Raw genomic sequence first — 12376 nt, 5'->3', positions numbered from 1 at the left:
CCTTGGCCTCCGAAAGTGCTGGGATTACAGGCGTGAGCCACTGTGCCCAGCCGAGGACCGGATATTTAAACCCATTCCTGAGGCTGTGTGGGAGTGGCCAGGGGAATTCCTAGCGCTGAGGCTTGCAGTTTCCTGAAGCAGCCACCTCAGGATGGCCTGAGGTCATTCATACCTGGGTGTCGCTATTTAAATGACTGACTTCTACCCCTGCCTTTTCATTCTAAGGGTGAGGCACATGGTTCCAAATATCTCAAAGGGAATCTGTGCATTTCACATTCCCCATTCCCAGGGCAGCCGTCCTGGCTGCCTTCTGCTGCCCCATCCCTTGTCACTTCATGAAGAGAACCAAAGCCCCTTCCCTGGGGCTTCCCATCCCATGCTCCTGGCAGCCCTGGGGCTGGGGACCGGGGACCGGGGACCTGGGACTCTTTAAAAAACTCCCCGGCTCCAACTCTGACAGCCAACTCCACACCGGCTCAGGGCACTGGCATTTGGAAACCATCCACAGTAGGCAATTTTATTGAACATCAAATGAAAAGGAATATAAAGTAAGGGTTGTTTAAGGGGGAAGGCTTTTGAGTTTGCTATCTGTTTTCTTTTTCCCTGGGCATTCACACAAATACTTACTTTGTGGGCTGGTATGGGATTGACTTACCCTTTCTTGCCCTGAAATGATCTTGAATGCAGAGTCTGAAAACCCGTTTGAGGCTCCCATCAGCCACTGCCATGGGCCTCAGGAGGTGATTTTTAAATCCATCTTAAGGTGGAAAGAGCTTCAACGATAGTCCTAACAGACCTTTCCATTGAAATCCTCCCAGAATCTCCTCTCTGCCCTCTGAGGAAGGCAGGATGGATATTCATCCCTATTTGGCAGATGAGGAAACTGAGGATCACGTAGTGAGTGGCAGAGCTGAAACGCGACTGGCCACCCAGCCCTCTTGCCTCAGGTGTATGTGCAGCCTGAAGGCTGGTGGCAAAGCTTTGCAGGAGACAGGGTCGGCAAGGGAAATCCTGTTGGCAAGAAACGTGCAAGCCACAGTAGTGTCTACAGTGTGTCCAGAATTGTTTGAGAGAGAGATCTTGGGTTGCAGTTAACAAAAACCTACTCAGAAAGGGGGCAGAGCGGGGGGCTTTTATAAAGATACAGAAATGAATGCCTCATAAAAGCTATGGGAGAGAACTAGGATAGCCCAGGCATCGTCTCTCGCACTCGGGCACACACACGTCTCTGTCATTTCTCTGCTCCTCTCCATACCTCTGCTGACTTCTTCTCTCTCCAGTCGTGTGACAGGAAAGGACAACCTTATAGTCCCTCAGTTCAAAGGGCCAGCCCAGGGAGTGAGTGGCATCTCACAGCCCATTACCCCGACTCCTGGGAGTGGGCATCGGAAAAGCCCGGCTGTGCCAAGTGTCCAACAAATACAGCCTGGGAGTGGGGTCATGCACATGGCCGCCAGGATGCCCCCTCCTTTGATCTGGGAACTGCTCAAGAGGCTAAACAGACCCCCTTAAATAGACTTCGTTTCCTTCTTCTAAGCCAAGCTTGTCCACCCTGTGGCCCAGGACAGCTTTGAATGCAGCCCAACACTAATCTGTAAACTTTCTTTTTTTTTTTTTTTTTTTTTTGAGACGGAGTCTCGCTCTGTCGCCCAGGCTGGACTGCAGTGGCCAGATCTCAGCTCACTGCAAGCTCTGCCTCCCGGGTTTACGCCATTCTCCTGCCTCAGCCTCCCGAGTAGCTGGGACTACAGGCGCCCGCCACCTCGCCTGGCTAGTTTTTTGCATTTTTTAGTAGAGACAGGGTTTCACCATGTTAGCCAGGATGGTCTTGATCTCCTGACCTTGTGATCCGCCCGTCTCGGCCTCCCAAAGTGCTGGGATTACAGGCTTGAGCCACTGCGCCCGGCCTCCGTAAACTGTCTTAAAACATTAGGGGATAATTTTTTTTTTGCTTTAGCTCATCAGCTGTTGTTAGTGTTAGTGTATTTTACCTGTGGCCCAACACAATTCTTCTTCTTCCATTGTGGCCCAGGGAAGCCAGAAGATTGGACACCCAGTTCTAAGCCATCAGAGACTTTAGACACATTCAATTCAGTAACAGTTTTTCAGGAGGAACACCATCACAATGAATGTGCTTACCATAATAACCTCCTGGTTTGAAACTAAAAAACATGTAAATGGACGAGGCTTGGTGGCTCACGCCTGTAATCCCAGCACTTTGGGAGGCCAAGGAGGGCAGATCACTTGAACCCAAGAATTCGAGACCAGCCTGAACAACATGATAAAACCTCGTCTCTACAAAAAATAAAATAAAATAATTAGTTGGGCATAGTAGTGCACACCCATAGTCCCAGCTTACTTGGGAGGCTGAGGTTGGAGGATCACCTGAGCCTGAGGAGGTCAAGGCTGCAATGAGCCGGGATTGCTCCACAGCACTCCAGCCCGGGCAACACAGTGAGATCCCATATCAAGAAAAAAGAAAAGAAAAAGAAAATAGAGAAAGGGAAAGCAATATCTTTATACCTGGAGGGGTGCACCCCAAAACCTTACTAAGGCTAAGGCTCATCTTTGAGTAATGTGATGATAATAAATTGTTTTATCTCTTTTTTGCTCATATCTATGTGTGTATGTGTTTGTGTGTGTATATATATATATATATATATATATATATATGTTTTTTTTTTTCCCAACAAACATTTTATTTTGTGTACAAAAAAATAACAAAACCAGCCAGGTGTGGTGGCTCATGCCTGTAATCCTAGCAGTTTGGGAGGCTGAGGCAGGCAGATCACTTGAAGTCAGGAGTTTGAGACCCGCCTGACCAACATGGTGAAATCCCGTGTCTACTAAAAATACAAAAATTAGCTGGGCATGGTGGCATGTGCCTGTAGTCCCAGCTGCTTGGGAAACTGAGGCAGGAGAATCACTTGAATCTGGGACGTGGAGGTTGCAGTGAGCAGAGATCATGCCACTGCACTCAAGCCTGGGCCACAGAAAAAGACTCTATCTCAAAAAAAAAAAAAAAAGTAAATAAGTACAATACAATAAAATACATGGAACGTGTCTAGTCCTCCTCATGTTAAAAATAATTAAATAAAGCCAGGCGTGGTAGCTCAAGCCTGTAATCCCAGCACTTTGGGAGGCCGAGGTGGGCGGATCACGAGGTCAGGAGATCGAGACCATCCTGGCTAACACAGTGAAACCCTGTCTCTACTAAAAAAAAAAAAATACAAAAAAATTAGCTGGGCGTGGTGGCAGCACCTGTAGTCCCAGCTACTCGGAAGGCTGAGGCAGGAGAATGGCATGAACCCAGGAGGCGGAGCTTGCAGTGAGCCGAGATCACGCCACTGCACTCCAGCCTGGGCGACAAAGCGAGATTCCATCTCAAAAAATAAATTAATTAATTTAATTAAATTAAAAATAACAAAACCACTTGAGTGGAACAATTGGAGTCTTGCTGCAATGGAGTTTGTGTGTTTTTTCTCTTGCTTGTTAAAGGTTGGAACCAGAAAAGCCTCCCTAAAGATGGAACAAGAAAGAGAGATATTGAGAAAAGAGACCTCCAGCAAGTCCAGCCAGAGCCTTTTGCATTCTAAGCCCAGTGGAAAGTACTAGAGAAATCTCGTCCCACCAAGCCTCGTGTGATCCTGTGTGAGTTCATGTGACTCTTCTGTGTCATCTGTGTCAAAATACTGAGTTGCTTTTGTAGGACTTTAAAGATTGTTACCCTAGTGTTTTGTTTTCTAGACTGGTATTTTGAACAGTGTTATATTTTGGAGTGTGTGGGGAGAAGCGTTCTTTTTAAAAAAATACCTATGAATGTACATGAACTCAGGTATATGAAGAATAGAAGTGTGTGACCCAGATGTCCAGGCCTGGTAGATATAAAATTATGTGGTTCCACGTTGGGTCATGATGTTCCCAAATATCAAACCTCTTAAGAGTTCCAACAGACTCACACTGGAGAAAACCTAAGACTTGTACTGGAGCCTCAGGGCAAAATTGTAGCCTTGGAACTATCAGGGCCTCGGGATAGTGAATTCAAATCTCAGTTATGGTCTGGCAGGACGGCTCACACCTGTAATCTCAGCACTTTGGGAGGCCGAGGCAGGCAGATTACAAAGTCAGGAGTTTCAGACCAGCCTGGCAAACATAGTGAATCCCTGTCTCTACTAAAAATACAAAAATTAGCTGGGTGTGGTGGCACAGGCCTGTAGTCCCAGCTACTCGGGAGGCTGAGGTGGGAGAAGAGAATCACTTGAACCTGGGAGGCAGAGGTTGCAGTGAGCCGAGACCACGCCATTGCACTCCAGCCTGGGTAACAGAGTGAGACTCTGTATAAAAAAAAAAAAAAAAATTGGCCAGACCTGTAATCCCAGCCACTAGGGAGGCTGAGACAGGAGAATCACTTCAACCTGGGAGGTGGTGGTTGCAGTCAGCCAAGATCACACAACTGCACTCTAACCTGAGTGACAGAGTAAGACTCCATCTCAAAAAAAAAAAAAAAAAAGTCAGTTTATTACAATACATCTAGAACACAAATCAGTTTTATTGCTTCTGTTATCATGACTAACATCTATATAGCACTCTACAGTTTTCAAAACACATCTCATCGAATCCTCCCCCAGCCCCTGGGAGGTAAATAGTATCACACTCCCCATTTGACAGATGAGGAAGCCGAGGCCCTGAGAACTTACATGCCTGCCTAAAATCACACAGCTAGTCAACTCAAGATTTGGGTCTTGAACCCAGGTTTCTAATACCATCTCATACTGTCCATTCTGATACACCAGATGGCCTAGTAGTTACAGTCCCAGGGCACAAGGACAGACCAAGTTCCTAGTCACCAAAGAGCACACACTGCCTAGGTACGCACACTCCTGTTCCACCGTGTTTAGAGAGACCCCCATTTTCCTTGCTGCACTCTCTGCTCTTTCCAAGTTCTGCCTTCTCTCCATCCATCCATCCCCTCACTGCCATTCTTGTGTGGCGACACAGCCAAAAAAAAAAAAAAAATGCAAGAGCCAGAAGTCATGAATCCTTTTTTTTTTTTTTGAGATGGAGTTTCGCTCTTGTTGCCCAGGCTAGAGTGCAATGGCACTGCAACCTCCGCCTCCCAGGTTCAAGTGATTCCCCAGCCTCAGCCTCCTGAGCAGGTGGGATTACAGGCATCCACCACCATACCCAGTTCATTTTTTGTATTTTTAGTGGAGATGGGGTTTCACCATGTTGGCCAGGCTGGTCTTGAACTCCTGACCTCAGGTGATCCACTCGCCTCAGCCTCCCAAAGTGATGGGATTACAGGCGTGAGCTACCGTGCCCAGACTACTTTTTTTTTTATTTTTAAAAAGGCACAATAAAAATGTTTTTTAATATTTTAAAACTAAATGTATTCTTTAAACCCGTTAAACCTGGGGGAAGTAGGACAAACTCTTTGTGTGATATTCCATAGGAGGCACGTCTTACACATGGTTAGGATCTAAAGCCAGTGAGAGGCCAGGCATGGTGGCTCACACCCATAATCCTAACACTTTGAGAGGCTCAAGTGGGAGGATTGCTTGAGCCTAGGAGTTCCAGATCAGCCTGGACAACAGAGTGAGACCCTGTCTCTACAAGAAACTTAAAAATTAGCTGGTGTGGTAGTGTGTGCCAGTAGTCACAGCTATTTGGGAGGCTGTGCTGGGAGGATCACTTGAGCCCAGTGATCCCACTGCATTCCAGCCTGGGCAACAGAGCAAGACCTTGTCTCAAAAATAAATAAAGTCAGTAAGAAATGGGAGTGTAACTTGACTTTACAAATATTCTAGAAAATCTCAGAAATGTTCAAAAACCTTACACATTAAAGAACCTGGTATTAGACTGTATCATATCCCCAAATATAGAAATGAGAGTCTTGATGCAGTTCCAGGGCTAGAGCAGCCATTTCCCCACTTGTGTTCAGGGAAACAAAGCCAGTCTTCAGAAAAAAAGGAGGCTGGAATAGATTTGCAACAAGGAGAGACAAAAAATCCCACAGAACCCCAAGAGGCAATGCAGCAGATACTGCAGCTACTCAGCAGATACTAAGTCTACCTAGTCATTGCTCAGCCATCACTTTCCTCTACCATATAGGCTCAAAGCTAATCGCCATGATTTTCCCGCTTCCCTTGCAGCTAGGGCAGGCCATGTTGGACCAATCTGGCTAATGACATATAAGGAAAAGCCCCTGTGGAGGGCTTCCCTTCCAGCTTCTCTAGGAGAAGGCATTCACCCTTGGTACCTTTATCTTGTCTCATTTCTCATTCCTGGAGCTCAGACCAGAAGCTGGAGCAGCCACCTTGGGGATCAGCAGACACCAGCAGCAGGGCAAAGGATAGTGGAGTGGAGGGACAAGAAGGCCCAGGTGGGCATCCAGTGGCATCGCTGAGCTCTGAACCATGAATGAACTGCCTACCTCTGTACTTCCTGTTGTATAAGACAAATCCCTATCTATTTAAGCCACTGTAGTCAGATCTATATATTTGTGCTGTGGAACAAACCACCCAAAACTAAGTGACTTAAAATGACAAATATTTGTTATTTCTTTTGATTCCATGGATCAAGCTGCACACTTGTCTTGTCTGGACTGTCTTGGCTGGGGCTGGATGATTTAGAATGGCCTCTTTCATACACCTGGCCTTGGCAGGCAAGTTGGGTTAGGGCAGTAGTTCTCAACAAGGAGCAGTTTTGCCCCCCAAGAGAACTTTGGCCATGTTTGGACATAATTTTAGTTGTCACAACAAAGGAAGGGTAGGTGCCCATCTAGAGGTAGAGGCCAAAGGTGCTGCTAAACATTCTACAATGGACAAAAGAACTCCCCACAACAAAGAATTATTTGATCTAAAATGTCAATAGCACTGAGGTTGAGAAACCTGGTCTAGAGAGGCCTTCCACTGCCACACTTTGTCTCTGCTCAGCAGGCCCACTCATTCTTCAGCCGACTGGACTAGGCTCGTTCACATGTGGTGGCCACAGGTTCCCAAGAGCAGCAGGTGAGAACAAGACCCAATACACAAGCACTTGTCAAGTCTCTACTTGCCTTGTGTTTGTTAATATCCTATCAGATAAAGCCAGAGTCGGTGCGGGAGGAGCTCCAAATTTTTACAATCTACTCACATTGAGTTTTCTGCTATTTGAAGCTGAATACATTCCCAGCTGACCCAGGAGAAAGTTACCTTGATTCCCAATGACTTTCTGATTCCCAGTTCCCTTCCTTGTGAAGGCCAGTTCCAATGCCTGCCCTTGGGTTCCACTAGGACCCTTTGTATCACTCAAGATCCCTTGGTTGTAAACAACAGATACCTCCTGTGGCTAACTTAAACAGAGAGTTTACTGGGAGGAAATGAGGAAGGTCAGAGAATCAGTGGCTAAGCAAAGCTGAAGAGTCAGGCTTGGACGTCAGGAGCTGGCTCTTCTTCCCTATAGATGCCCCCTTTTTGCTTTAGCTGGTTTGAGTTTCTGTTCATTGCAACCAAATGGGTATTTACTATGACGCTCTGCTACACAGCCCCCACCCACTACTGATTCTGAGAAGCTACCAGCTGTCTTTCCCCTGGGGGTTGCACCACGGTACAATGAGGTACCTGTATACCCAAACCTCCCAGTCTTCTGATCTTTCAAGAAGCTAAGACAACTTCCTTCCGCCCTTGCCAGTGGGGGCCCATGTGGATCCTTGGATTCGTGACTTTGCAGATAAGGTGCCCTTCTCTTGAAACTTGGCAGTGTCACCATCGCCTGCTGTTGTAGAAACCAAAGTCATGAAATGTCTGGAGGGAAAAAATAGCTTCCAGATCTGCATTCCAAAGCGTGCTCCTGGTAAGTGGAGTGGTATCCAATTTTTTAGGGACTTAGGAATGAAAGCAATCCACTAAGGATGTGAGGAAACTTAAACCTGATAAGACTAATGTATGCCTCTTTTCCATCCTGAGGCCTCCTAAAGCAGGATGGAGGGCACCGCTGAGGCTATTTCAGTTCATCAACTTGGCCTCATTTCCATCAGGTGCGCTGCTTGCATCCGTCTGCTCAGTGTCCCAGGTTATTTTGGGCCAATTCATGACCTTATGTGCCTGCTTTTGTTTTTAAACATTTTTCTTTGCCCATCTGTTGCCCAGGAATCCATTGCAATGCCTCCTTCCAGTTGGGGGAAGCATTAGCAGGTCCTTGTTTTGAGTTTCCTATCATCTTTAGCACACTGTTTTCCTTTCTAAGACCCAAAAATATTAGAGGCAGAAACTTTATCTTCTGGCTAACTGTGGTCTTATCATCAGAGAGTATGGTGTTACAGTTAAACAATCAGCCTCCATCCATTCAGCCAGTAGACACTGGGGGCCTATGGGCCAGGCACTGATGCTACCATGTTCGTTAGACATCATGGCCTTGACCTTTACTCCTTTTCAAATTCTGATCCACTGCTTTGACTGAAAAGGAAGCGGAATCATTAATTTACTGGGTATGTTGCATGGGAGCACTTACTTTTGACGTCCACATATCTTGTTGGCTATGTATGGGATTACTGCTGGGTGTTCTCTAAAGAGAGCAGCATGCAACAATGACCCTCTTCCTGCGAGTTTCTTTGTACCTTTCATCAGTTGAAATATAATAGCTAATAATAGTAACTACTTTGTATAGAGTCCTTCCTAGCCATCAGACACTATGCAAAGCATAGTCCAGACAATATCCCACTTCATCCCCACCATGTCATCACTCCTGTTATACCTGTGAAAATGATGAGCCCAGAGTAGGTAAGTAACTTGCCCAAGGTCACAGAGCAAGTGTTGGAGCCCAGACTTCATACCCACAACTGCTTAATATAGCACTTTCCTCAGGGAAGTCCAGGAACCAGCTGGTTGTCTACTAATGAGTGAAGACAGGATGACAGACTTTTTCTGTAAAGGGCCAAATAGTAAATCCTTTCTTCTGTAAAGGGCTTTATTGACCATAGGTGTCTCATTACCACCACTCAACTCTACCAGTGCAGTATGATACATAAATGAATGACCATGGCCATGTTTCAATAAAACTTTATTTATAAAAATAGGAGGTGGGCCACGTTTGCCAACCCCTGTGTTAAACTGTCACCCAGAGTAGATTATTAGGATCTACACAGCTGTTGCCTGGCACATGACAACCTAGAAGCAAGATTATTGTCATCTTCATCATTGAGACCTTTTTGAGCTTTTACTATGTGCCATGCACTGAAGTAAACACTTTCCATAAATTTTCTCATTGAATCCTCTCAAGCACTCCAGGAAGAGATAGGAGTGCTTGAGAGGATCCCATTTTATAGACAATGAAACTGAGGCCAGAAAGGTAATTTGGCCAAGGTCACTCCACTGGGATTTCCAAACCCACCTCCTAACAATTACACCACTTTGAATATGGGGAAAAAGAATACCATTCAATGTGCTTTTTCCTGTTCTCTCGATCAACACCAAAAGCAATCAACACAGACAGAAGATGCTGTGACCATATGTGGAGGGAGACTTCTCTCCACCACCAAGCAAGCAATGAGCTCTGCAGCAGACACCAGCTGGGTGTCCGCCAATTCAATTCCATTGCTATCTACATGGAGATAGCATCAGATCCCACAGGCTGGGGGCTCAGTCCCCAAGACTTGCCCACTTCAGACACCAGTCACAAGTCCGGGACTCTGGAACTTCTAACCGACAGGCTTCAAGTTGGGGTTCCCATGACCCCTCTGTGGATTTGATTAATTTGCTAGAGCAGCTCACAGAAGTCAGAGTAACACATTTACTGATTGGTTGTTTATAAAAGATATTATAAAGGATACAGGCCAGGCACGGTGGCTCACGCCTGTAATCCCAGCACTTTGGGAGGCTGAGGTGGGTGGATCACCTGAGGTCAGGAGTTCAAGACTAGCCTGGCCAACATGGTGAAACCCCATCTCTACTAAAAATACAAAAATTACCTGGGCATAGTGGCTAATACATGGGTACCTGCAATCCCAGCTACTCAGGAGGCTGAGGCAGGAAAATTGCTTGAACCCGGGAGGCGGAGGTTGCAGTGGGCCGAGATCGCGTGCCATTGCACTGCAGCCTGGGCGACAAGAGCGAGACTCCATCTCAAAAAAAATAAAAAAATAAAGGATGCAGATGAAGGAATGCATAGGGCAAGGGGCGGAGCTTCCACACTCTCCCTGGGACACCACCCTCCAGGAACCTCCACCTGCTCAACTGTCTGGAAGCTCCTGAACCCTGTCCTCTCAGGCCTGTTATGGAAACCTCATTGGATAAGTATGATTGAAGCATGGACAACTGTGTCAAAATGGGATTGGACAAGAAGAGTTCTAAACCCAGCAAGGCCTGTCTGTTCAAATTCTTCTCAGCCTCTCTGTGCAGCATTCCTTCCTCCAGGGTATCCGGCAGGATCCTCTCTGCAATGAGATTAGACCCAGAATCAGATTAGAGTCCTGCTGTGGGCAGGTGAAAGGAGGGTAGAAGAATGTCAGAGAGTGAGATCGTGTTTACTGTAACAAGGGCCATGGGAGTTATAAGCCAGGAACTGTGGACAAAAAACAAAATATGGGCTTGGTGCAGTGGTTCACGCCTGTAACCCCAGTACTGAGGGAGGCTGAGGCAGGAGGATTGCCTAAGCCCAGGAGTGTGAGACCAGCGTGGCCAACACAGTGAGACCCAGTCTCTACAAAAAAATTTGAGAAATTAGCCAGGTGGTGCATGCCTGTAGTTACAGCTACTCAGGAAGCTGAGGTGGGAGGATTGCTTGAAACTGGGTGTTTGAGGCTGCAGTGAGCCATGTTCTTACCTCTGCACTCCAGCCTGGGTGACAAAGACCCTGTCCCAAAAACAACAATAACAAAAACTGTATATATAAAATATCACAACCACACTGCCTTTTGTCGTCAGAGAAAAGCATCTGCACACTAGGGAGTGTTGTCATTGGGTCTAAAAGACCTGCTTCTCCTGGACTGAGTCTCAGAAGACAACGCCTTCATGGTATGTTCCCTTCCTCTAGGTATGCTGCTTTCATAGGCCCCCCTGAGAATCACCTGCTTTCTTTAGTTAATACCTTAGGTCAACCAGGTGTGGTGCCTCACGCCTGTAATCCCTACACTTTGGGAGGCCAAGGCGGGCAGATTGCTTGAGCCTAGGAGTTTCAGATCAGCCTGGGCAACATGGCGAAACCCCGTCTCTACAAAAAATACAAAAATTAACTGGGTGTGGTGGTGCACACCTGTAGTCCCAGCTACTACTAAGGAGGCTGAGGTGGATCACTTAAGCCTGGGAGGTTGAGACTGCAGGGAGCAGTGAGTGTGCCACTCCACTCCAGCCTGGGTGACACAGAGAGACCCCGTCTCAAAAAACAAAACAAACAAACAAAAATACCTTGAGTCAGGTGTCCCTGGGCTAGGCACCATGCTATTTCTTCTGACTGGTTTTGCCTGTCTCTGCACTGGTCCATTATGTGTTGGTTTTACAATGTCCCTGTCTGTTTCCCAGGCTCTGGGGTGTCCTTGCGGTGGCTACATGCAGTGTTTACCTGTACCTTCCATCTATTTCCTCTGCCTGTCTGCTAAGCAGAGAGCTGCTTAAATGACCTCTGGGCCACAGTGATGGTTGAGGACCAGCAGGTCACCCAGCCCCAACCTTTATCTGATGCCACTGATACTGTCCTCAGGGAAGACAGGAGACAGACACTTGAGAGGCTTGTTTTTGAAGAGTTCCTGTTAACTTTTGTGTTAAGTCATGTGGGTGCACCAAGGTGTCACTTTAACAGCTTCTCTTTCTTGGCAGTGACCTTGAGACCTAAAACTGGGCCACCGGATGCTCTCAAGGGGACACAGAAAACACCCAATCTGTCTCCAGCCCTCAGGCAGAGCAGGCCTTCATGCATTCATTCAACAACTATTTCTACAGCACTCACTTCGGGCCAGGTACCCTGATGTGGGTGCTGAGGATCCAGAATTGAAACAGATAGACAGGTCCCTTCCCCCAGGAGGTTGTGTTGGAAGTAACAGATATTTTATGAACACTTCGCTATGGAAAATAATCGCTGGGTCCCAAGCAGAGTGGGGTTCAGCTGGAAGAGTGGTAGCCCCTCTCCATCAGTCGCCTAGTATGGGGTCCAATAAATATCACACTTCAGAATGACGATTCTAGCTCTCACCTCCCTGTCCCCCAGCTCGCCTACAACCAGGAGAATTCCAGGACCAGTACCCAGTGCCCAGCACATTTACTAAGTATGTCTGGATTGCCTGGCTGTTGCTGCACACCGTTTTCACAGAGTAGTTGCAAGTATAAAAATCGAAACCAGCTGCCCATATTATTACCATCTTTGGAAGGGGCCCAGGAGAGCACTGTGGAAGCAGCATTACTGGATT

The 12376-nt window shown here is 46.8% G+C and overlaps 1 protein-coding gene across 9 annotated transcripts in view; it reads left to right on the top strand.

Annotated features, from left to right (window-relative positions):
* FHAD1 (forkhead associated phosphopeptide binding domain 1) overlaps positions 1 to 6475 on the top strand; it is a 160791-nt gene extending 154316 nt beyond the window's left edge. For 3 of the 9 annotated variants that reach the window (XM_033228223.1, XM_033228218.1, XM_033228215.1), the window contains one exon: positions 3499 to 3731. In XM_033228223.1, coding sequence (XP_033084114.1) covers positions 3499 to 3615 — 117 coding nt within the window. In that variant the 3' untranslated portion in view covers positions 3616 to 3731. Of the gene's footprint in view, positions 1 to 3498; positions 4339 to 6152 lie in introns of those variants that run through there. The other 6 variants (XM_033228221.1, XM_033228217.1, XM_033228219.1 and 3 more) reach the window with 5 other exon arrangements.
* The last annotated feature ends 5901 nt before the right edge of the window (positions 6476 to 12376 follow it).

The sequence above is a fragment of the Trachypithecus francoisi genome, unplaced genomic scaffold (genome assembly GCF_009764315.1).
Source record: "Trachypithecus francoisi isolate TF-2019V2 unplaced genomic scaffold, Tfra_2.0 Lachesis_group12, whole genome shotgun sequence".
In the NCBI taxonomy this organism is placed as follows: domain Eukaryota; kingdom Metazoa; phylum Chordata; class Mammalia; order Primates; family Cercopithecidae; genus Trachypithecus; species Trachypithecus francoisi.
Note: the sequence above shows the minus strand (reverse complement) of the source record. Positions and strands in the feature narration are given on the sequence as shown.